The 26490-nt window shown below is 41.7% G+C and overlaps 1 protein-coding gene across 4 annotated transcripts in view; it reads right to left on the bottom strand.

The window, feature by feature from the left end:
• Positions 1-26490, bottom strand: part of LOC140478754 (neprilysin-like) — a 193849-nt gene that overhangs the window by 36079 nt on the left and 131280 nt on the right. For all 4 annotated transcript variants that reach the window (XM_072572090.1, XM_072572091.1, XM_072572093.1 and 1 more), the window contains exons 12-15: positions 25308-25401; positions 21830-21958; positions 11934-12032; positions 5532-5609 (exon numbers count right to left, since the gene is read on the bottom strand). In XM_072572090.1, the coding sequence (XP_072428191.1) occupies positions 5532-5609; positions 11934-12032; positions 21830-21958; positions 25308-25401 (400 nt within the window). The remainder of the gene's footprint in view (positions 1-5531; positions 5610-11933; positions 12033-21829; positions 21959-25307; positions 25402-26490) is intronic.

The following is a 26490-nucleotide window of genomic DNA, read 5'->3' as shown; positions in this document are numbered from 1 at the left end:
AGGAAAGCTTTACAGCATAGTTGCAAAACAACTACTTCCAGTTATATAAAAGACAGCGGGAGGTGGAGAAGCTTAAAAGCAGTAATTCCAGACCATAAGGTCCAAACAGCTGAAGGGATAACTGACAGTGGTTAAGCAATGCAATTAAAACCAAACATGCTTACAAACAGAAGGTAACTGCATTAAAACAGCACAGTTAACATGGGAGGGCCTCAAACAATAGACATAAAGAATTGTCCCCAGTATCCTGGCAAATATTTGTTCCTCAAATATAATGTCAAACCTGATTCACTAACTGTTATCACATGGCACTTGTTGGGGCTTGCAAACTGGTCTCTATTTCATATAGTACAACAGTCACTGGACTTAAAAACGACTTTATTGGCTACAAAGTGCTTTGCGACATTTGATGGTTGTGCTTAATGCTGTAGGAGTTAAATCTACTTTTAACTTTTTTAACACATGGTAGAGACATAGCTTTTATGGAGGATCATTAGGGAAGGTGTAAAGATCAAAGATAGAAAAATCCAGAACCTACAAGGCCTAGAAGGTTGAAGGTATGACCATCAACGGTAAGACAAAGAGACTGGCTGTGAGGCTCGAGTTGGGAAAAAAAATCAGAAAAATGGAGTGGGATAAAACACAGACAGAAAAAATATCAACTTTGTTCTTGTCATAATTATTTCCCAATGATTTTTGCAAGATGCTTTCAATATTGATGCTGTGTAAGGCTAGGAACAGATTTAGCCATAATGGTCCCCACACTCAGATAACCTGTTGATGTTCACTTTGTACAACTTTGCATGAAGAATGATCATTGCTGAGATTCCAATTGCCAACCACCAATGGGTTCCCAAGGGATGCTACTTCCTGTCATAACCTACCAAATCTTTTACAGCTCAAATCAATTTAACATACAATCTAGATGGGCCAATGGGCTGAGGAGTGGCAGATGGAGTTTAATTTAGATTAATGTGAGGTGCTGCATTTTGGGAAAGCAAATCTTAGCAGGACTTATACACTTAAGGGTAATGTCCTAGGGAGTGTTGTTGAATAAAGAGACCTTGGAGTGCAGGTTCATAGCATCTTGAAAGTAAAGTTGCAGATAGATAGGATACTGAAGAAAGTGTTTGGTATACTTGCCTTTATTGGTCGGTGAATTGAGTATAGGTGTTGGGAGGTCATGTTGTGGCTGTACAGGAGATTGGTTAGGCCACATTTTGGAATATGGCGTGCAATTTTGGTCTCCTTCCCATCAGAAAGATGTTGTGAAACTTGAAAGGGTTCAGAAAAGATTTACAAGGATGTTGCCGGGGTTGGAGGATTTGAGCTATAGGGAGAGGCTGAACAGGCTGGAGCTGTTTCCCTGGAGCATCAGAGGCTGGGAAATGACCTCATAGAGGTTTATAAAATCATGAGGGGCATGGATAGGATAAATAGACAGTCTTTTCCCTGGGCTGGTGGGGTTCAGAACTAGACGGCATAGGTTTAGGGTGAGGGGGAAAGATATAAAGAGACCTAAGGGGCAGTATTTTCACACAGCGTGTGGTACGTGTATGGAATGAGCTGCCAGAGGAAGTGGTGGAGGCTGATACAATTGCAACATTTAAAAGGCATCTGGTTGGGTATATGAATAGGAAAAAGTGAGGACTGCAGATGTTGGAGATCAGAGCTGAAAATATGTTGCTGGAAAAGCGCAGCAGGTCAGGCAGCATCCAAGGAGCAGGAGAATCAACGTTGCGGGCATGAGCCCTTCTTCAGGAATCATGAATATGAATAGGAAGTATATGAATAGGAAGTATTTGGGGGGATATGGGCCAGGTGCTGGCAAGTGGGACTTGATTAGGTTGGGATATCTGGTCGGCATGACGGGTTGGACCGAAGGTTCTGTTTCCATGCTGTACATTTCTATGACTCTATGACTCTTGGATCTATTCTAACAAAAATACATTAAACTAACCAAGAACTAAAGAAAACCCTGAAAGAGTTAATACCATTAAAGAAAGTCAGTGCTATCTTGTGATACCATTAGGCTGAAAAACAAAGAGGACCCACTTGGATGAACACAAGATTAGTTCATATTGAAAAGCCTTGTGAACTTTTGATTCCTGATAGAGTATCAACATTGTTTCTTCAGAAAACAGGCAACTTGGCCTCATTTAACATTCCTGTCCATCAAGCTGCTTTAAACTAGCCCTTCAACACCTAAAATGAATGATTCCTTGTTTCTATGCTTCTGCATATTTTTGTTTCTGCTTTATCTCTCTATGCAGTGGTTTCTGTAAACCAATGCATCATTTGTCTTTTTTGACATATTTAAAACTGCTGAAGCCCTATATTTACATCTTTGATATTAATGTGTGCAAACCAGTTTTGGCTTGAACCCATGTGTGGAGTTTATCTCAGAGCGATAACATGGGACACTGAGGTGAAAGAAGGCACAGATCAAAAACACCAAAAGTACTGAACTGTGGGCATAAGGGAAGGATGGTCAATTTATTGAAGCCAAAATCTTGTTAGCAATTGTACATTCTGCAAAGACAAATCATGCCAATGTAGAAGGGCTTTAAACAAGGAAAAAGATACAGACAGACAAATAAGCATGTCTCCTTCTCTCAGCATTGGAGATTGATAACAGCATTAAAAATAACAAAGCTGGGTGAAACTCCCGATATAAATGCAATCTTGGCCTTGAGATTCTGACAAGAAGGCCCAGGATAAAAAAAACACATGGAGATGGCACCAAAAAGAATAGTGATGTAATTCAAAACTAACAAAGTGTGCAAAAAAAAAGGTCTTACCTTGTGTTATACAGGGCTTCTGCTAAAAAGGCTATAAAGAAAGATTGTGTGGAGATATTGGGGTTGCGGGTGGTAAAATAACTTGATCAATTATTCCTAAGTCATACACGGAGAGCTTGTCGTAGACTGATCACCTGAGGCAAATTTCTGCTTTGACCTTAGAATGCAAATGGCCCCTTATTTCCTTGCAACTAAAGCCTCTGAAGGATCTTGAAATGAGGGGTAAAAGAGGCTAAGGCATCAGCTTCCTTGAGATCAGCTGTGGATGAACTTTGCACTCACATTTCTGAATCGTACAGTTGTACACACAGGTCCCACTCCACAGTACAATATGAGTGATAACTCCTCAATCATGTACAGATTTATGATTGTGAAAACAGATTCTTTAGATGACATTAGATAGGTAGACACTAAAAAAATCAGTGGAGAGGGACATGGGGTATCTCACCTGCCTCAAGGCTAATGGCAATTCCTTAACCATCTCACATCAGTAAATCAATAATTATTTAAATCATAGCTCCCTGCAAGATCATGCTGTGTGAAAATTAATTGTACAAATTGGCTATCAGGTTCATTGAGGCATCCTGAAGTCATGAAAGATGCAATACTAACGACAGTTCTTACTTCGATGTGAGCATTATTTGACTGAATGATTTGAGCTCATCTAATTCACTACCATAGATCAAGAAAGGAATATTAATGCAATCCTCTTTTCAATCCAGCTAAACTGTATTTAGGGCCTGTTTGGAATGCAAGCACAGAAACTTTGTATCTGCAAAAACCCGCAATGCTTGACAATGTCGTCAATGGTGATCAACTCATCACAGAAGCCCTTCTCCACTAAACACAGAACCTCACCCGAAGCAAACACAGTTTTTGAAGTTATGATCCCCCAGTGTTAGACTAATATTTGATCCAAAATTAGATACCCTTCAGTCTTCATGCCATTTTTTGTTGTCTCCTTAGCAATCAAACTCAGTTGCACCAGATTCTAAGTCGGGTTTCTAGAAACCACCTACAGATTTATCTCATCAACATATCCTGATGTTAAATTCGTGATATGCATTGTTTAACTCTTTAAGTTGACACATTTCACACAGCAATTCTGCAACTTGCAGCTTCCAGCATCTCTTTCCAGAGAATTGCTAGTTGCCACTGGTTGTATTCCACCCGCACCCAATGAGAACAGCAACTTGCATTTAGAGAAACCTCTTAACGGAGTCAAACCCCTGAGCTGTTTCAAAGGAAGGCCAGAGAAGCAGATATTAAGATAGATAGATTGGGTTGGGATATCTGGTCGGCATGGACGGGTTGGACCGAAGGGTCTGTTTCCATGCTGCACATCTCTATGACTCAATGACTCTATATCCAATGATGTCTTAAAAGATCCAGGTTTGCAAGAACATCTTAAGTGAAAGGAAGAGGCATTGCAAGGGAGAGCATTAGGGAAGATACTCCAGAGGCTTGGAGCCAGGCAATTGTATGCATGCCTGCCAATGATAGAATGATGAAAATCAGTGACACAAGACTTGTATCAGAGCTGGCATCTCTGAAACCTGCAGGACTGGAGGAAATGACACTGACAGGGAGGGGTGAGGCCCTGGAAAGATTGGAGAACCAAGAAGAGAAATTCAAATTTCTAACTTCAAAATGCACGGGGTGTATTGACATGATGTCGAGGCTTTTGTGTGTGCTGTTGCAAATTAGCTGCCCCTCATATCTTTCCCAAAACTTATGCGGTTTACACATTGTATGGGTGGGATGACAGTGGGAATTACAAATGAAAAGCCCATACATCTGAATCTCCTAAATACCAGAATCTTTTAACTGTAGAGTGTCTCTTAATATTTTTTCTCCAGCTTCCCTGATGAATAGGATGGACCACAGGAGTCAGTAGTGAAACTGGGAAAGACTGGGCCAGGTGAACGGATCAGGAGGCTGTGAAGATTATGGTAGTTTTGTGAGGAGGAACATTAATCAGTGATGAGATAGTAGCACACCATTTGTGAAGGGGGGGTGGGGGGGGTGGGAGGAAGGCATTTACATGGCAGCCTGTTTGTGGGGCAATATATCTTCCTGACACGCAATCACATGAAGGCATTATGAATTTAGCTGTTCTTCGCTTCTTTTTCCTTGCTGGGTTTCCTGAACTCCTAGAAACCGAGTGAGAATGAAAAAGAAAATAAAAGTAAAAACGGCTTCCCAGGGTCCTTAAAATGTTTTGCCAGTTGAATTTCCTTTTGTGACTTGATTGGTCAGTCACTGCCTTCATCAAAACCTGAAGTGGGCTTGAGGTGGTTTGTTCTTCATTTTGTAAATTTTAACTTCCAGTTGACTCAAAACACACCCATTTTCTGGGATTAAAATTGACCATTTTGGTTTTTAGATTCTACTGTGAAAATTTGGGATGTAATTGATTTGATTTACTGTTGTCACATGCACTTAAGTACAGTGAAAAGTGTTGTTTTGTGTGCAGTACAGGCAGATTATACCATACAAGGTGCAGTGGAGTAATAGAGTGAAGAATGCAATGTTATGGCTGCAGAGAAGGTAAAAGAACATTGTCAGTAATTCTGATAGGCTTACAATTGGGTTTAGAAGAGTAGAATGATTATACGATATGTAAGGATAAGATCTGCTGTAGAATTGTACCAATATTTTATGAATTCAATGAGTTTGCAGGCAAAATGATTGAGACAAAATAAGCTGGAAATGATAGTAGTCACTTACCATTTTGTACTCACTATTCAGTTTGGCATCGTCTTTGATGTCAGGCGGATATCCGATTCTCTGTCTGATAGCTCTAGCCTAGAAAAAAAACAACTCATGCTATAAAAACTTAAAGAACTGTGGATCTGGAAATCGGAAACAAAAACAGAAATTGCCGGAAATACTCAGCAGATCTGACAACATCTGTGAAGAGAAATCAGTTTTAATGTTTTGGGTCAAGTGACTCTTCTTCAGAACTGATGGTAGCTAGGAAAAAGCTTTTTTTTTCCTGAAGAAAGGATGTGGGGATGGGGTAAGGGGTAAACAATAGGTGGAGGTAGAGACCAAAGAGAGAGAAGAACAGTTGGACAAACAAATGAGAGAATAATGTTCAGCCTAGGAGAATGAGTAGCTACTGATAAGGACTATTAGTGAAATAGCAGACCATGTGATAACAAGGCTTGGTGTGTGGGAGTTGGGGTAAGGACATGGGACAAGATGTCTCAAGCCCTAAAATTGTTGAACTCAATATTGAGTCCAGAAGGGTGTAGAGTTCACAAGCGGAAAATGAAGTGCTGTTCTTCCAGCTTGCATTGAGCTTCACTGGAGCACTGCAGCAAGCCTGAGACAGAGATATTAGCCAGGGAACAACTCAAGGCATAAATCATAAGTGTGATGGAACAATCACCAATTATCTAGGTGAGTGCAGTTCCAACAACACTCAAGAAGCTTGACACCATCCAGGACAAAGCAACTGGCTTGATTGACCCCATGTCCACAAACACTGATTCCTTTCATCATTGACTCTCAGTAGCAGCAGTGTGCACTATCTATGAGTTGTACTGCAGAAATTCAGCAAGAGATATCACCTTCTAAACCTATGACTACTACCATCTAGAAGGACAAGAGCAGCAGATACATAGGTTAACCAGCACCTTCCAAATCACTCATTATCGTGAAACATGGTGAAATTTCCTATGGAAATATATCATTGCTCCTTTGGTGTTTCAAGGTTAAAATCCAGGAATTCTGTCTCTAATGGTATTGTGGGTTTACCTGCAGCACATGAGCTGCAGCAGTACAAAAAAGTAACCACCACCTTCTCCAGGGCAACTTGTGATAGCCAATAAATGCTGGCCAACTCCTGCACCAGCATGAACAGATGATAAAAGACTATGAAAGGTCAAAAACCTGAAATCTTAACCCTGCTTTTCTCCCCTTTGGTATTGCTAGTCCAGCTGCCTATTTTCAGCAATATCTATTTTATTTCTACTGTTAATAATGAGTTCAAGCTGAGGAAGTATCCAAGTGCTGCCTTTCAAATTAGATGTTAAAACAGAGAATTTGACAACCCTTTCAGCTTGTCGTAAAATATCCCACAGAGTGATGTGGTGAAGACCAGGTGAAACCTTTTCAGTGTTCTGACACTATTCATCCCTCGGCCAACAGCAGTCAAAAAGACAAATTAACTAATCATTACAGCACTGTTGTTTGTGGGAACTTGCTGGACAGAAATTGACTGCCCTGTTTCTCTTCATTACAACAGTGATGGAACTTTGAAAACACTTTATTAGCTGTGAAGTGGTTTGAGACACCCATGAAGTCATGGAAGGAGTTCCATATGTGGGAATTATTTCTTTATTAGTAATAGAATTGCTATCGAAACACAAGTTGTGCTTTCTCTGAGGACCTCAAGAGATTTGGGGCACGAGAATTCATGTCATTACTGTTAGGATACTAGAAGAAGCATAAAATATTATGGCACAGTAAGGGGCCGTTTGGCCCACAATACCATGCTGACGTTTTGAAAAGGGTACCCAAAACACAACTACATTTTGTAATGCCCTACTTTTCTGCTCTTCCCCATAGCTCTGTGTATATTTTACGTTCAAACAATTATTCATTCCCTTCTGTATGTCTCCATTGAATCAGCTTCCACTAGCAGTTTTGGGCCTTTATTCCAAATCATTACAACTTGCTGCATAAAAATCCTTCCTGGTGTATCACAGAGAAGCAGACTACCCAACCATTCAATGATTTGAATGAAAATGACAATCATATAGCTTCTGCAATGAGCAGTCCATCCAAAACCATAGATTTCCACCCAGGTGGTTATCCACCCTGACATTTTCTGACTAAGTTTTGTGCTTGAATGAACAATGAAAGCACTTGTGTCAAACTTTACTGCATTTTTTTCATGCTAAGCTGTCCCAACCAAAGGGAATTTAATACATATATTTAAGTAATTTGCACAGGAACAAACTGTGCCCTGAGGTGCTTTCACTGCAGAATAGGGGCATGCAAAAGAACTAGGAGAAAAAGTATTTAACTGTTCCAGAGATGAATAGTTGGACAAGCTATTATAATAGGCTGTGGAATGCCAAGGAAATGATGATGGTGGGAAAAAGGGATTACATGGAAGCCAGATTTGGAAGCCAAATGGAGAACAGTGAAGCATTCTTCTCTGTATGTTTGGAACAACAAAAAGTGAAAATAGGTCTTGGTCTCTAAGAGGCAGGGAGGTGGAGTCTTAACATAGGGAACATGATGAAGTCTTTTAACTTTTAATTTCCAAAATTGTTTATTACAGAAATGCCAGATTTGAGGGGACAGTAACGGAATGTTGTGAAATTGAGTTTAGAAGATTAGAATTTGAAAACTGGTCTTCCAAAAAGGCCACCTTGATTCAAGGGAGTGGGAAAGAGTATCAGGGGTAATCTGATTTCGAGTGTAACTGTCAAATCCTTGTAAACACCTTAATTAGATTACCTCAAGCTTCTGTACTTCAGAGAGCACAAACCCGTGTTTACCCAACATCTCCTTATCATTCAATCCTCCAAATTTCAGTGTAAACTGACTAAATCTGCACTGCACCCCCTTCAAACCAATACCTTCTTCCTGAAACCAGAACTGGGTGAGCCTTTAGCAAAATAAGTATCAAGGTCTCACCTCTGAGGAGATGATAATGTCACTGGATTTATAATCCAGTCAATCCAGGCTAATGTTCTAAGGGCATGGGTTCAAATCCCAATGTGGGACATGATGAAAATTTGGATTCAATTTAAAAATAAATCTGGAATACAAATGCTCGAGTGAGGACCATTTTTGTAAAATCTCATCAGGTTTACTTGTGTTGTTTTGGAAAGGAAATATGCTATCCTTCCCTGGTCTAATTGTGACTCCAGACCCACAGCAGTGTCTTGATCTGCTTTTTACATCTTATTCAGTGCCATTTCCAGGGAGACCACCTTGGTGAGAAGACCCGAAAACCAGAACTAGCCCTAGACGAGAAGGGAAAGCTCAAATTGATGACTGCAGATCCTGAAATAACAGCCAATCCTCAAAGACCAACAAACACTTCAAACGTTAACTCTGTTTTCTCTCCACTGATGCTGCTAGACCTGCTGAGGTTCTCAGCAATTTCTGTTTTTGTGCAATTGATTCTTCTTTGGGCAATTAGAAGTGGGTAATACTGGCCTAGCCAGCAATATCCACATCTCATTAACAAAAAAAGGGTGAACAATCCATTACCCTGAGTCATTGCTTTTATACCTTTACAGTCCAAATAGAGTTCTGAAACATTTCTACCAAAATCAGCAGCATGATAAATCTATTACAACTACTTTGAACACTGAGCTTTAAAAATAATGACATTGGATGTCAGCTTAATTTAACTTTTTTTTCCTATGTACTTCATATCACTTCAGACTGCTTACTTTGAAATGGTTAATGCATTTACCAAAACTAGGATAAAATTGGAAATGTTAGTTCCAAATATAAATGTTAATGAACTCCACCTGCTTATATTTTTGTTCTACAGTTCTAGGCTTATCACTTTATAGCTTCTCCATGTTTCGGACAGGGTCTGAGGGTCAAATGTTTTAGTGTTGACTTTAAGCGCTATGGTTCCTATGTTTCCTATCAGTGGACATTAAGAACATGATTAGATTTTTGAGGTAATTTGCAAAAGAATCAGATGAGATTACAAGACCTTTTTTTGTTTCTATGCAGCTGCCTGTAGTGAGCTGAAATGCATTGCCTGAAAGGATGTTAACATTTTCAAGTTGGCAGGCTGGAACTAGTGGAAGTGCCTCAAGAATCAGTCCTGAGGCCTCAGGTATTTACAGTCTGCATTAATAATTTAGATGTGGGGAGGTAATGGTATTATGGTATTGTCCCTGGAATAGCAGAGCCTCAAGTTAATTATCTGAGGGCACTGGTTCAAATCCCAGATGATGAAATTTGGATTCAATAAGAAATATCAGGTATTTTTTTAAAAATGGCTGAATAGTGGCTTCTGTTGATTGTTGTAAAAATCTATCAAGCTCACTATTCCTTTCATGGTCTGGTCTGACTGACAAATTTCAGATTCCAGACCCCCAACAATACAGTTGACTCTTAACTGCCTTCTGGAAAATAAATAATGGGCCAGCTTGTAACCTACATCCGATGGATGAATTAATGAAGAGATATTGTATTATTCATGTTTCAAAGTTTACCGCTGATCTAAAGCTAAGTCAAAACATGAGCCCTGGAGATGATGTAGAGCTACAACAAAAAGTATAGACAGTTTAAATGAATGAGTAACAAGATAGCAGATAGGAGTAAATGTGGGAAAGTGTGAAATTATTCACTTTGGTCTAAAGAATACAAAAGCAGCATTTTTTCAAAGATGCAAAACTAGTAAGTGTTGTTTTTCAGAGGGCGTTTAGAAAGACCATTCAAGTTTGAGGTAGGGTTTTAGTCAGTAAGGGAATCAAACATTATGGGGAAAAGGCATGAAAGTGGAGTTGAGAATGATCAGATCAGCAATGATCTAATTGAATGCTAGAGCAGACTGGATGGGTTGAATGGCCTACTTGTGCTCCTGTATCTTACGTTTATAACATCGGAAGTTACCATGCAAGCACAGCAAACAGTTAAGGAGGCAAATGCAAGAACTTCATTATACAGGGATCAAAAAACAGGAATGAAGAGGTCTTGCTACAATTTTACAGGATTTCGATGAGATCACACCTGAAATATTGTATGCTTATTTGGTTTCTATGTGCAAAGATACAGTTGCAGCATAGGTTCATGAAGTTGGCCCATGGGATGCAGGGGTTAAGATCACAGTGTTATCCTTTGTTGAGATGCTGAATAAACTGGGTCAATATTCACATTCTCAGGATAAGAATTTGAACCCATGTTACCCAAAGCATTAATCTGGATGACTGGTCCAGTAATGTTGCTATCACATTATTAGATTAGATTAGATCCCCTACAGTGTGGAAACAAGCCCTTCAGCCCAACAAGTCCACACCGACCCTCCGAAGAGTAACCCACCCAGACTCATTTCCCTCTGACTAATGCACCTAACACTATGGGCAATTTAGTATGGCCAATTCACCTAACCTGCACATCTTTGGACTGTAGGAGGAAACCAGAGCACCTGGAGGAAACCCACGCAGACACGGGGAGAACGTGCAAACTCCACACAGACAATTGCCCGAGGCCAGAATTGAACCTGGGTCCCTGGTGCTGTGAGACAGCAGTGCTAACCACTGAGCCACCGTGCCGCCCACTAATAGCATACCTGCACTACATGGACTGCGGTTAGTTGAAGAAGGAAGCTTATCACCACCATCTCAATGACAATTTAGAGTCATAGAGTCATACAGCAGTGAAACAGACCTTTCAGTCCAACCAGTCCATATCAGCCATAATCCCAAACAAAACTAATCCCACCAGCCTGAGTTTGGCCCATATCTCTCAAAACTTTTCTTATACATTTACTTATCGAAGTGTTTTTTTTGAAGTTGTATCTGTACCTGGAACCATCGCTTTCTCTGGAAGTTCATTCTACACATGAACCACTCTGTTAAAAAAGGTTGCTTCTCATGTCTTTTTCCTCTTACCTTAAAAATAACCCCCTCATCTTGAAATTCCTCACCCAAGAGAAAAGATACCCGCCATTCACATTATCTATACCTCTAATGATTTTATAATCCTCCATAAGGTCACCCTTCAACCTCCTACCCTCCAGTGAAAAAAGTCCCAGTCTAGGCAGTCTCTCCCTATAACCCAAACCTTCCATTCTCAGCAACAGCGTGGCAACTCTTTCCGAACCCTTTTCAGCATCGTAATATCCTTCCTATCACAGCACAAACAGAATTGGACACAGAACTCCAGAAGAGGCCTCATCAATATCCTGTACAATCTCAAGATGGCAGACCAACTCCTCTACTCAAAGGTCTGAGCAATTGAAGGCAAATGTACTAAATGCCTTCTTAACAACCTTCTTAACATCTGAACCATTTGGTTTGGGCAACAGATGCACACCTTGTCACTGATGCCACATCACATACAATAAAATTTAAAATGTTAAACAATCCTTTCAAAGTGCTAAAAATATCAGTGGAACAGATGACTATGTCTGTGTACCTTTTCTTCTGCTTTCCTTTTGGTCTGCTCGTCCATCCAGCTGAGTTCATGCAAATTCTGTACGAAAACTTCACGAATCTGCTCAATTAGTTCTTCAACCTGGAGGAATGAGTAGAAAATAAAATATTCGCTGAGTTCAGATGACACACAGGTGAGATTAAATGGGAAACATTAATGATGGGTGGCACAGTGGCTCAGTGGTTATCACTGCTGCCTCACAGTGCCAGGGACTCGGGTTCGATTCCACCCTTGAGCGACTGTTTACGTGGAGTGTGCACATTCTCCCCATGTTTGCGTGGGTTTCCTCCAGATGTTCTGGTTTCCTCCTATAGTTCAAAGATGTGCTGGTTAGGTAAATTGGCCATGCTAAACTGCCTATAGTGTTCAGGGCTGTGTAAGTTAGTTGCATTAGTCATGGGAAATGTAGAGTAATAGGGTAGGGTCTGTGTGGGATACTCTTTGGAGGGCCGGTGTGGAACTTGTTGGGCTGAAAGGCCTGTTTCCACACTGTAGGGATTCTATGATAATCAAATTAAACATCAAACAAGATTGAGTTGTGAGAGAGAATCTGCTTCCTCTCCCAAGAAGATCAGGAATGGCAGGACAAAGGTACAAATGGTTACAAGAAAGTTCAGAATTGAATGGCTGAGGAGATTTGTAGATGAATCACTGGATTAGTCGAAAGACTTTTGCAACCATCAAAAGGGAAATGGCTAAATATTTGAAAAGGACTAGAGGAAAGAGCAAAGGACAGTCACTGAGTGAATAGAGTTAGAATCGGCCCAATAGCCCATGATCGGAACATGAGAGTGTAGACAAAAAAATGCTGAAATCACGGGGATAGATTTTACAAAAAAATGCTTCAGGCGCGAGCAGTACTGAGCAGATGAAAAGTTATGTGGGAAATATTGACTTTGAGATAAATTTCAGGTAAATGTTTCTGCTGTGTGAATCTCTCCACATTATATTATATTTGTAAAGCCCTTGTCCACTTTCTCTGCAGGTACTAGTACATCTGAAATCCTGGGGAAAATGAAGGCTGCATTCTTCTCCTTAATGAAATCACTGGAATGTGTTTCAAATTAGGATAGATAGAAAGGGGAAAAAAGTATATTCCTCCTTTGAATATTTCCAGAACAAGAGGGCAAAAGTGTAAAAATAGAGGTAGGTCATTTAAGGATGATGCCAGGATGCATTTCTTCACAGAAAGGGTAATGGAAATTCTTTTTTGGGTTATGTAACTCTTCTCCCTCCATAAAAAAGCTGCTGATGCTGAACATCAATCAAAAAGTGACCACTGAAATCGATTTATATAATGAAGATGGATAACTAGAGTTAGAATAATGATCAATCAAAATGTAATTGAATGATGTACGAGCTAGTTGTATTTGATACATTTACGATTATGGAAGTTAACTATTTGTTGAAGGGAGCGGTGACCTGATCTGCACCCTTTATTTTAAGCAAACTGAAATAATGACCCATGTGTTCAATAGGAAACAGCCGAGGACGGATTCCTGGAAAGCACGATTTGCTCATCTTTCAGCACAGGAAGTCACTAGTGTCCTTCTGCAGTAAAGGTTGATGAGGTGACCTAAAAAGTAGACATATCCAAAATCTTGGCAATGTGGAGGCTAATAAGGATGAGGATGGGAATAAAAGAAACTCTTTGATCTTGAGCAGAAACATCATTATTAAGCATTTACGTGTGGTTCCTGACAATGAAAGTGACTTGGGTAAAGGTGGTAATGGCAAGACCTCTTGAACAGGAAATGCTGGAGAACATTTAGTGTAAGGTGAGATTGAAATCACTGAAGAATGGTATCAATTATCTTTTGGGTTGAATGTTCTTATATCTGTTCTTCCATTCCTATGAGGCAGACATATTCATTTATAATACATAACAAAACATAAAGCAAGGAAAAGATTTGCATTTATGTAACATTTTCAAGATAGCTGTGTCCCAAAATACTTTGCAAATAATGTTGCACATGCTAAAAGTACTCACTTGTGCAATGTGACAACTACACAGCTAATTAATGCACAGCAAGCTCTCCACAAATAAGAATGTGATAACTATCAGGTAATCGGTTTTCATGAAGTTGATTGAGACATTAACAATGGACAGGACACCAGAGATGTCTCCTCTGTCCTTCTTCCAATTTATGTCAAGGGTCATCTCCACATGGGGTCTTGGTTTGAAGTGCCATCCAAGAAAAAAAAACTCAATAAATCTTTGGAATAATGCACATAATTAATAAACTGAATTAGAACATGATACAAAAGAGTCATAGAGTCAGAGAGATGGAAACAGACCCGACGGTCCAACCCATCCATACTTACCAGCTATCTCAACCCAATCTAGTCCCACCTGCCAGCACCTGGCCCATATCCTTCCAAACCCTTCCTATTCATATACCATCAAAATGCCTTTTAACTGTTGAAATTGTACTAGCCTCACAACTTCCTTTGGCAGCTCATTGCATACATGTACCACCCTCTGCATGAAAATGTCGCCCCTGAGGTCTCTTTTATATCTTTCCCCTCTCACCCTAAATCTATGCCATCTAGATCTGGACTACCCCATCCCAGGGAAAGTACTTTGTCTATTTATCCTATCCATGCCCCTCATAATTTTGTAAGCCTCCATAAGGTCACCCCTCAGCCTCCGACGCTCCAGGGAAAACAGCCCCAGCCTGTTCAGCCTTTACCTATGGCTCAAACACTGGCAACATCCTTGCAAATCTTTGCTGAACCCTTTCAAGTTTCACATCTTTCTGACCGGAAGGAAACCAGAATTGCATGCAATATTCCAACAGTGGCCTAACCATTGTCCTGTACAGCCACAATATGACCTCCCAACTCCTGTATTCAATATTCTGACCAATAAAGGAAAGCATACCAAACGCCTTCTTCACTATCCTATCTACCTGCGACTCCACTTTTAAGGAGCTATGAACCTGCACACCAAGGTTTTTTGCATGTACGTTACTTCATCAGTTCAAATCCAAACTATGGGGAAATGGTGGCACCGTGGTCATATCACTGGGCTAGTAGTCCAGAACCCCAGGCTAATGTTCTGTGTGCAGCAGGTTCAGAGATGTTTGTTGGGGAAGGAAATCTGCCATCATTACCTGTTCTGGCTTACATGTGACTCTAGACCTACAGCAATGTTGTTGACTCTGAACTGCCCTCTGGCAGAGCCTGGCCTAGCCAGCAACATCCCATGAACAAATGAAACAAAAATCCATCAAAGAATTGATGAAGTGAGAAATGAGCAGAAAATCTCATCCATTGTTTTTAAAAGTTGGGAATGAGCAAAACAGGCACAATGCCCATGACACATCATACCCTGATCAGCCTTCCCTCCAGGTGAGAAACTTCAACAGGAGTATGGTCTCACAGCTTTGTTTTCTTATTCTGGTTAAGTTCAAATGGACTATAATTTCAAGATGCTGTTAAAATAATAAATGTTAGATTTAATGGGACTCTTCATTTAAAAGTGAAGGGAAAGGATCTGTAGATAAATACTTTGGAGGACATTTGATTAACATATTTTATGATGGCACAAAGTTTATTTAATGGACATAACATTTTGTCCCTCAGTATAGTCTGATTAATGTGTTCGGTTGCTGCCATGTCTTTCCATATATTATTTCTAATAAAAAAAAGTTAACCTTTAACTAATTATATGGACTATTATGATGATTCCATTAATTACTTATTTACCGGTTGCTGTTCTTTCTTCTTTCAAAATTACGGATGACGTCCATGAGCAGTTTTTAAAAATACATATTTGCTCCAGGGTCTGTTTATATCTTTACACTTAATGCAGACAGTATGGTGCAAGTAAAACTATCTTTTGTCATCTGCCTAATCATGCATTCATTCCTAACATTACAACAATAAGCTTTGTAGTAAGCTGATAAGAAATTAAAAGGTAAGGTTTGAAAGGAGCAACAGATGGAACAGCTAGTACATTATCACGTTTGATGGCCCTCCATTGACAATACAGCTTTGAATGTTTACCTACATTTTCACTCTGCTCCTCAGTTCACAAGGGAAAACATCTTCTTAACCTTCATCCTTCCAAGTTCCCTCAGAATCCCTACTGTGCAGAAAGATGCCATTCAGCCCATCAAGTCTGCACCAACCCTCTGAAGAGCATCCCACCCAGATCTAGACCCTGCCCTATTCCTATATAAGGATTCTGGGTAATCCAAGATGGAGGACAGGAAACATTTCTGGCTATAAGAGCTGCTCCTTTTTTTGAGGTATTTAAGGTGTTGGAGGTGATTTCCTCAAATTCCAGGAGCAGCAATTACTGTTTTATATGCTGTTGCACTGTTTTGGAACTTTGGAAAAAAAAAGTCAAAACAAAAGCAGTTTAAAAGGGAGAAGAGCAGACAAAGGAAGCACATGGTGAGGACAGTGCAGGAGAGGGAGAGGGAGAGGGAGAGGGAGGGGGAGAGAGAGGGAGGGAGGGAGGGAGCGAGAGAGAGAGCGAGAGAGAGAGCGAGAGCGAGAGAGAGAGAGAGAGCGAGAGCGCAACAGCATGACAGCGTGACAGCAAGAGCGAGCGAACACCTGCACAGTTACCGCCTTTGCTATTTTTGAATTCGTGTATCGCTGGACATCGGAGTGCATCTGGGAAAATTAACAAACAGTGAAATTCACAACTAATCTTGGAGGAACTGTTGGTGAATTTCACAACACAGAATCAGATAAGTTAATTGTTGTTTTAAGTCTGTCCAAGAGAAAGGCTGCAGTAGTGAGTTTAGTGGATTCTTTCTTGATTATATGTTTTTGGAGATAAGTGTCTTGATTAAACTTAAAATATAAGTCATAGCTATTAATTTAACCTGGGGCAGTGTTTGTAGAGGAATAAGATGGTGTTATTTTCTGGGTCTGTAGATTGTGAAGGAGCAAAAATGGCCTTTGCAGTGATATGTATTTCTTGTCAGATGTGGGAGTTTAAAGAGAGTTTAAGGGTTACCGCGGATTATATCTGCCAAAAATGCTGTTGGATGCGAATCTTATCAGATCGAGTGGATCGGTTGGAGAGACAGATAGAAGCAATGAGGAATTTGCAGCAGCAACAGTATGTGATGGATGGCAGTTGTAGGAAGGGGGGAAAGTCTCAGATACAGTCACATAGATGGGTTAACTCCAGGAAGGGTAAGAGAGGTAGGCACCTGGTGCAGGAGTCTTTTGTGGATATACCCATTTCAAACAGGTATGCTGTTTTGGAAAATGTAGGAGGTGATGGAGTCTCAGGGGAACGTAGCACGAACAGCCAAGTTTCTGGTATTGAGACTGGCTCTAATGCAACAAGGGGTACGTCGACTTCCAAGAGATCAATTGTGTTAGGGGATTCTGTAGTCAGAGGTACAGACAGACGTTTCTGTGGCCAGCAGAGAAAAAGCAGAATGGTGTGTTGTTTCCCTGGTGCCAGGATCAAGGATGTCTCAGAGAGGCTGCAGAATGTTCTTACAGGGGAGAGGGGCCAGCAGGAGGTCATTGTCCACATTGGAACTAACAACATTGGAAGGGAAAAGGCTGAGACTCTGAAGGGAGATTACAGAGAGTTCGGCAGAAATTTAAAAAGGAGGTCCTCAAGGGTAGTAATATCTGTATTACTCCCAGTGCTATGAGCTAGGGAGGGCAGGAATAGGAGGATAGAGCAGATGAATGCAGGGCTGAGGAGCTGATGTATGGGAGAAGGATTCACATTTTTGGATCATTGGAATCTCTTTTGGGGTAGAAGTGACCTGTACAAGAAGGACGGATTGCACCTAAATTGGAAGGGGTCGAATGTACAGGCAGGGAAATTTGCTAGAACTGCTTGGGAGGATTTAAACTAGTAAGGTGGGGAGGGGAGGTGGGACCCAGGGAGATAGTGCGGAAAGAGATCGATCTGAGACAGGTACTGCTGAGAACAGAAGTGAGTCAAACAGTCAGGGCAGGCAGGGACAAGGTAGGACTAATAAATTAAACTGCATTTATTTCAATGAAAGGGGCCTAACAGGAAAGGCAGATGAACTCAGGGCATGGTTAGGAACATGGGACTGGGATATCATAGCAATTACGGAAACATGGCTCAGGGATGGGCAGGACTGGCAGCTTAATGTTCCAGGATACAATTGCTACAGGAAGGATAGAAAGGGAGGCAAAATAGGAGGGGAGTGGCATTTTTGATAAGGGATAGCATTACAGCTGTGCTGAGGGAGGATATTCCTGAAAATGCATCCAGGGAAGTTATTTGGGTGGAACTGAGAAATAAGAAAGGGATGATCACCTTATTAGGATTGTATTATAGAGCCCCCAATAGTCAGAGGAAAATTGAGAAACAAACTTGTAAGGAGATCTCAGCTATCTGTAAGAAAAATAGGGTGGCTATGGTAGGGGATTTTAACTTTCCAAACATAGACTGGGACTGCAATAGTGTTAAAGGTTGAGATGGAGAGGAATTTGTTAAGTGTGTACAAGACAATTTTCTGATTCAGTATGTGGATGTACCTACTAGAGAAGGTGCAAAACTTGACCTACTCTTGGGAAATAAGGCAGGGCAGGTGACTGAGATGTCAGGTGGGGAGCACTTTGGGGCTAGCAACCATAATTCTATTCGTTTTAAAATAGTGATGGAAAAGGACAGACCAGGTCTAAAAGTTTAAGTTCTAAATTAGAGAAGGGCCAATTTTGATGGTATTAGGCAAGAACTTTCGAAAGCTGATTGGGTGCAGATATTCATAGGTAAAGGGCCGGCTGGAAAATGAGAAGCCTTCAGAAATGAGATAACGAGAATCCAGAGAAAGTATATTCCTATCAGGGTGAAAGGGAAGGCTGGTAGGTATAGGGAACGCTGGATGACTAAAGAAGTTGAGGGTTTGGTTAAGAAAAAGAAGGAAGCATATGTCAGGTACAGACAGGATAGATCGAGTGAATCCTTAGAAGAGTAAAAAGGAAGTAGGAGTATACTTAAGAGGGAAATCAGAAGGGCGAAATGGGGACATGAGATAGCTTTGGCAAATATAATTAAGGAGAATCCAAAGGGTTTTTTCAAATATATTCAGGACAAAAGGGTAACTAGGGAGAGAATAGGGCCCCTCAAAGATCAGCAAGGCGGCCTTTGTGTGGAGCCACAGAAAATGGGGGAGATACTATTTGAATATTTTGCATCAGTATTTACTGTGGAAAAGGATATGGAATATATAGACTGTAGGAAAATAGATGGTGATATCTTGAAAAATGTCCAGATTACAGAGGAGGAAGTGCTGGATTTCTTGTAACGGTTAAAGCTGGATAAATCCCCAGGACCTGATCAGGTGTACCCGAGAACTTTGTGGGAAGCTAGAGAAGTGATTGCTCGGCCTCTTGCTGAGATATTTGTATCATCAATAGTCACAGGTGAGGTGCCAGAAGACTGGAGGTTGGCAAATGTGGTGCCACTGTTTAAGAAGGGTGGTAAAGACAAGCCAGGGAACTATAGACCAGTGAGCCTGGTGTCAGTGGTGGGCAAGTTGTTGGAGGGAACCCTGAGGGACAGGATGTACGTGTATTTGGAAAGGCAAGGACTGATTCGGGATAGTCAACATGGCTTTGTGAATGGGAAATCATGCCTCACATACTTGATTGAGTTTTTTGAAGAAGTAACAAAGAAGATTGATGAGGGCAGAGCAGTAGATGTGATCTGTATGGATTTCAGTAAGGCATTCAACATGGTTCCCCATGGGAGACTGATTAGCAAGTTTAGATCTCACGGAATACAGAGAGAACTAGCCATTTGGATACAGAACTGGCTCAAAGGTAGAAGACAGAGGGTGGTAGTGGAGGGTTGTTTTTCAGACAGGAGGCCTGTGACCAGTGGAGTGCCATAAGGATCGGTGCTGGGCCCTCTGTTTTTTGTCATTTACATAAATGACTTGGATGCAAGCATAAAAGGTACAGTTAGTAAGTTTGCAGATGACACCAAAATTGGAGCTGTAGTGGACAGCGAAGAGGATTAACTCAGACTACAACAGGATCTGGACCAGATGGGCCAATGGGCTGAGAAGTGGCAGATGGAGTTTAATTCAGATAAATGCGAGGTGCTGCATTTTGGGAAAGCAAATATTAGCAGGACTTATACACTTAATGGTAAGGTCCTAGGGAGTGTTGCTGAACAAAGAGACCTTGGAGTGCAGGTTCATAACTCCTTGAAAGTGGAGTCGCAGGTAGATAGGATAGTGAAGAAGGCGTTTGATATGCTTTCCTTTATTGGTCAGAGTATTGAGTGCAGGAGTTGGGAAGTCATGTTGCGGCTGTACAGGACATTGGTTAGGCCACTGTTGGAATATTGCGTGCAATTCTGGCCTCCTTCCTATCGGAAAGATGTTGTGAAACTTGAAAGGGTTCAGCAAAGATTTACAAGGATGTTGCCAGGGTTGGAGGATATGAGCTACAGGGAGAGACTGAACAGACTGGGGCTTTTTTCCCTGGAGCGTCGGAGGCTGATGGGTGACCTTATAGAGGTTTACAAAATTATGAGGGGCATGGATAGAATAAATAGACAAAGTCTTTTCCCTGGGGTCAGGGGGGCCAGAACTAGAGGGCATAGGTTTAGGGTGAGAGGGGAAAGATATAAAGGAGACCTAAGGGGCAACTTTGTCACACAGAGGGTGGTATGTGTATGGAATGAGCTGCCAGAGGATGTGGTGGAGGCTGGTACAAGTGCAACATTTAAGAGGCATTTGGATGGGTATATGAATAGGAAGGGTTTGGAGGAATATGGGCTGGGTGCTGGCAGGTGGAACTAGATTGGGTTGAGATATCTGGTCAGCATGAACGGGTTGGACCGAAGGGTCTGTTTCCATGCTGTACATCTCTATGACTCTATCACCCACATTAACCATGGCTAATCGACCTAGTCTGCCCATCCCTGTGCAATATAGGGCAATTTAGAATGGACAATCCAAATAACTTACACATCTTTGGACTGTAGGAGGAGACAGGAGCACCTGAAGGTAACCCCTGCAGACATAAGGAGAATGTGCAAACTCCAAACAGACAGTCACCTGAGGCTGGAATTGAGCCTGGGTCCCTGGCGCTGTGAGGCAGCAGTACTAACTACTGACACATGTACCATTCTGAAAATAGTACCCAGGCAAGTTCTTGAACCTTTGCCTGCAAGGTTTAAAGCCGGAGATTTACCAATTGAGCTAGCAGGTCCCTTGAATCTTCGATGCTTCACTAAGATAATCTTGCAGTCTCCTAAATGTCAATGAGCATATGTTCAACCTGCTTGGCTTTTCTTCTAAACCAGACTATCTGGTCCTTATTATCTTGCTGATTATAGGAGAGTGCCGTACGTAACTCAACTGCTGTGTTTCCCAAAATGCCTGCATTTCAAAAGCACTCAGTTGGGATATCCAAGGTTAAGCAAAGGCACTAGAAAAAACAAAGTCTTTTCTCTCACTGGGTTGAATTGATGGTTTATTAAGTAGCTTCCAATAGGTAGAGGGACATGGGCAATATGGTAGATCTCTGTGGCTTGGCCTCATTAGGAATCCTGAAGGCCATGTTTTTCAGCTTATTGTAGACAGCAACAGGTTATTCACAAGTCTATTAAAAGTCCAACAATTGGAACATTTGTAATGGAACATTTGTACAGGTCCCCTCTCAAAGACTTAACAGCAGATTTGGAACTGCAAGCATCTGTATTTGCTCAATGCCAACTTTTATTTGTGTTGGAAGCTTGGATCTGCCAATATCAAATTATTTATTTTCTTTTAACTATTCATGGAATGACGACATTGTTGACTGAGCCAGGGTGGTGAGCAGCGTTATTAATATGACTTCATAGAACTATATAAAAATCACACATCTCTTATGATGTTTTAATTGAGGAATAATATTACCATTTTTTTACTCTCCCCAGCAAAAGCATCGTCTACGTATAGTCGTCCCACAGCTTTGTCCATGTTGCTGTTGACATAGTTTGCACACTTTCTCCACACTGCACTCTCTGATGTTGTTCCATAAAGAGCCTGCATGATGCAAAACAAAAGAGAAACATGAGGTAAAACATTTATATTTGAAAGGCTGATTTCACTAGGCTGTGTTAACCTGAACAAAACTGCTGCCAACTCTGTGTAGGAACCCAAAATGGAGTAGAATCAAATCAGAAACAAATTCTCCCCCTATGAGTGTACCAAGTCATTTGAAGAGGATGTAGTTGTGAGAAATGCTTACAGTATGTCTTTCCATTTTAAACTAGTTTGGGTACATTTTGATTTTCTGAGAAAGAACAAAATGACTGAAAGTGAATTGACAGAACATTTTACATTTCTCCTAGTAGTACTTTTGTTGAAAAATGTGCTGAGAATATGTAGTTCTGTTTATAAACTTCACACTTTTAATACTGTTAACATTTATCACTATCAATTTCTGTGTTAACAATTCCCATTCAGTTTTGCAATGTCAACAATCATGGTGTAGTTTCAGGTTCTGAACTCTAGATGTCACTGTGGATAGCATTTCTGTCGATTTTCTCCCAATTTGGCTGTTGGTGTAACAGCTGCTAATGCACCAGAACACAATGGCAGTGTCACTGAGGTAATTAACATGAATCCTGGTGCTGGAAGCCAACACCAACTCTTCCCATATGCGTATGTGTGGAGCCAATGGCACTGGAGGAATCATCAGCAACTCTTATTGTTGTTGTGCTCCTCCAGCCCAGAGGACTCAACATTGAGTTCTCCAATTTCAAATAACCTCCCTTCCCTTCTCCTGACTCTATTTCCAGCACCTACCCCTCCCTTTCATTCCTCCCTTCCTTCTAACTATCAACTGGATTCATTCCTCCTATCGACCAAACAAGTCGCACCCTCGACATGTGTTAACCTACCCCTACCTGACCCACACCACTCCTCTGTCCACCCAAAACCCAGCCCCAACCCCCTTTATCTGCAGCTCCCCTCACACCCGCCCCCAGTCCTGAAGAAGGGTTACACCTTCTTCAAAAGTACACAGTTGGGATATCCAAGGTTACGTAAAGGCACTAGAGAAGGGTAAGTCTTTTCTTTCATTGGATTGTTAAAAAAGTAGCTTCCAATTGGTAGAGGGATATGGGCAATATGATAGGTCTCTGTAGCTTGGCCTCGTTAGGAATCCTGATGGCCCTGTTTTTCAGCCTATTATTGACAGCAACAAGTCTTTTAAAAATTCGACAATTGGAACACTTGTACAGGTCCTCTCTCAAAGACATAACAGCAGACTTGGAACTGCAAACATCTGTATTTGATCAATGCCAACTTTTATTTGTGCTGGGAACTTGGATCTTTTAATACCAAATTATTTTTTTTTTAACTATTCATGGGATGTGAACATTGCTGACTGGACCTGCATTTGTGTCCATGAAAAGGTGGTGGCGAGCAGCCTTAGTAATATGACTTCATAGAACTATTTAAAAAGCACACATCTCTTATGATGTTTTAATTGAGGAAAATAATATTACCATTTTTTTACTCTCCCCAACAAAAGCATAGTCGACGTATAGTCGTCCCACAGCTTTGTCCATGTTGCTGTTGACATCGTTTGCACACTTTCTCCACACTGCACTCTCTGATGTGTTCCACAAAGAACAACATAAAGAAACGTGGACTCCTCCAGCTCCTGATGCTGCCTGGCCTATTGTGTTCTTCCAGCCTCCTGATTGTCTACCTTGGATTCCAGCATTTACAGATTTTTTTGTCTCTAATCCTACCTCAATGCCCCTCTCCCCTGTCCAGCACCCTGCTGACCCCACTCGGTGCTTCTTCTCACTACCCCACTTGCTTACCCTGGAGGCAATGAATAGCAGGGTAGTACAGGCATGAATGAGGAGGAACCTGGGAGGTGTAGGGAGTGTGCGGGAATGTCTTAGAGATGGCATAGTGAGCAAATAGTGATCCCAGTGGCTCAGTGGATAGCACCGCTATCTCACAGTGCCATGACCCCAGGTTCGATTCAAGCTTTGGGTGACCCCCCATCTGTGTGGAATTTGGAAGTTCTCCATGTGTCTGCGTGGGTTTTCAGCGAATGCTCTAGTTTTGTCCCAAAGATGTGCAGGACAGGTGGATTGAGGTTGGAGTCGAAACGTGTGATGCTGGAAAAGCACATCGGTTTGGCAGCATCCAAGGTGCAGGCATAAGCCCTTCATCAGGAATGTAGGTGGAGGGGGAAGGGGTCTGAGAGATAAATAGAACAGTGGGGGTGGGGCTGGGAGGAGGCTAGCTGGAAAGGTGATAGGTAGATGGAAATGGCGGGGGGGGGGGGGGGGTTGTGACGGTGATAGGTCAAAGGGGAAGGTGGAGCACATGGGTGGGAAGGAAGATGGACAGGTAGGACAGTTCAAGAGGGTGGTGCCGAGTTGGAAGGTTGGACCTGGGATGAGGTGGGGGGAGGGGAGATGAGGAAACTGTGAAATCAATGTTGGTGCCAAGTAGTTGGAGGGGTGCTTGGATTTAGTGGTGGAAGAGGCCCAGGACTTGCGTCTCCTTGGCGGCATCAACATCAATTTCACCAGTTTCCTCATGACCCCTCCCCCCACCTTATCCCAGATCCGACCTTCCAAATCGGCACCGTCCTCTTGAACTGTTCCACTTGTCCATCTTCCTTCCCATCTATCCACTCCACACTCCCCTCTGACTTATCACCATCACCCCCCCCATCTCAATCAACCTATCGCTTTCTCAGCTACCTTACCCCCAGCCCCACCCTCACACTCCTAATTATCTCTCAGCCCCTTCTCCCCCCCCCTCAACATTCCTGATGAAGGGCTAATGCCCAAAACATTATCTCTCCTGCTCCTCGGATGCTGCCTGACCTGCTGTGCTTTTCCAGCACCACACTTTTCGACTCTGATCTCCAGCATCTGCGGTTCCCACTTTCTTTCAGGCTAGGTGGATTGGTCATGCTAAATTGGCCATAGTGTCCAGGAAAGTATAGGTTAGATGGATTAACCATGCCACATGCGGGGCTTCAGGGATGTGGTGGCTCTGGGTGGGATGCTGTTTGAAGGGTTAGTGTAGGGCCGAATAGCCTCTTTCTGCACTGGAAGGTTATCTGTGATTCAAACTAGGGTTTCAGCTGATTTTTAAACATTTGAAAGACATTAATTTTCTTACTCCTGTTCTTTGATGCAGACAGCTGGCTGTAGAAGTGCTGGCAGTGACATCACAGGCACTGAGGCCACATGGACAGTAAGTGAACCCCTTGGTGTGTGTGTGTGGTGGCACTATGCAACCTTCCTTTGCCACTGTTCACATAAAAGAACCAATTACGTTCATCAACTAATTATGTTGCAGGTAAAGCTGTGAACAGCTTACGAGTATTTAAAAGATATCTCGGTCCCACCTTCCGGAACGCTGCTCTTGTCTCCTTGTAGGTAGAGCTCAGACTACCCACAAGATCCATCACTTGCCTCCATATAACGTAGTTTTGAAGGACCCTGCAGATTACATAAGCCAATTTTGTTATGAATCAGATACTGGACTACAATTTCATTACTCCCAGAAACCATTCAATGTTTCACTCAAATGGCTATTCCTCATTTGATAGTTTAGACTATAATGAATGGCATAACACCTTTTAGACGAACCATTACAAATAATCGTGAAATCTGTCCTTAATTGACGTGCATATACAACATATTCCGATATGAATCCCTATATCTGTGACCTCCTTGAATTCCATAATATTTGAGCACACTGTGGCATTCAGCTCCTATCTCCTTCAGTTTCTTTCTCATATTTCAAAAGTGTAATATGCTCATTAAAAAATCTTTGTTTATATACAAGGTCAGAAATGCAGTTCACTTCTGTACAGTTGCACATCAAATAAACAAACAAAAACTTTGACTTTGACTCTGTTCACAAAACCAAAGACCACTCTTATACATACATAACTACTGCTTACATATATTTGAGACACTGGGAGAGCCTGAAAACTAAACGGACCCCCATTTATCTTCAGCAGGAAGACTTCAGATGGTGGTCTTTCCCCACTGTGCCTTGGTAGCAGCTGCCCCAAGCTTTAGTGTGTCCCTCAGCACACAGTCGTGGACTACATATCTATTTGCAACACTCAGTTGGGGTCAACTTCTTGTTCTGGAAGACCAACAAGTTTCAGGCAAACCAAAGACCATCTTTCACTGAATTGATAGTCTTCCAAGTGCCGTCGATGTTTGTCTCAGTGTGCGTCCCAGGGAACAGACCGTAGAGGTCAGAGTCCCACGTGATGGAGCTGGATGAACCTTAAGAACAATTACACCTTCCTCCAGAATTTCTTTGCAAAGACAGATTCCAGAAGGAGATGTGTGACAGTCTCAACCCCACTGCAGCTGCTTTGAGGGTAGCGTGTGGTGGTACAGATCAATCAGGTGTACATGAAGGATCTGACAGATTGTGCCCTCCTCATCAAATTACATCTTGATGTTTGTTGGAAAGTTCTGGTGACGAGGCATTCTGCCAAATGACTGAGCCATTCTGCTCAGGAAACCACGAGACAGGATCCATCCTCTCCTTTTCCCTCAATGTCT

The sequence above is a fragment of the Chiloscyllium punctatum genome, chromosome 6, assembly GCF_047496795.1.
Source record: "Chiloscyllium punctatum isolate Juve2018m chromosome 6, sChiPun1.3, whole genome shotgun sequence".
NCBI lineage: Eukaryota > Metazoa > Chordata > Chondrichthyes > Orectolobiformes > Hemiscylliidae > Chiloscyllium > Chiloscyllium punctatum.
Note: the sequence above shows the minus strand (reverse complement) of the source record. Positions and strands in the feature narration are given on the sequence as shown.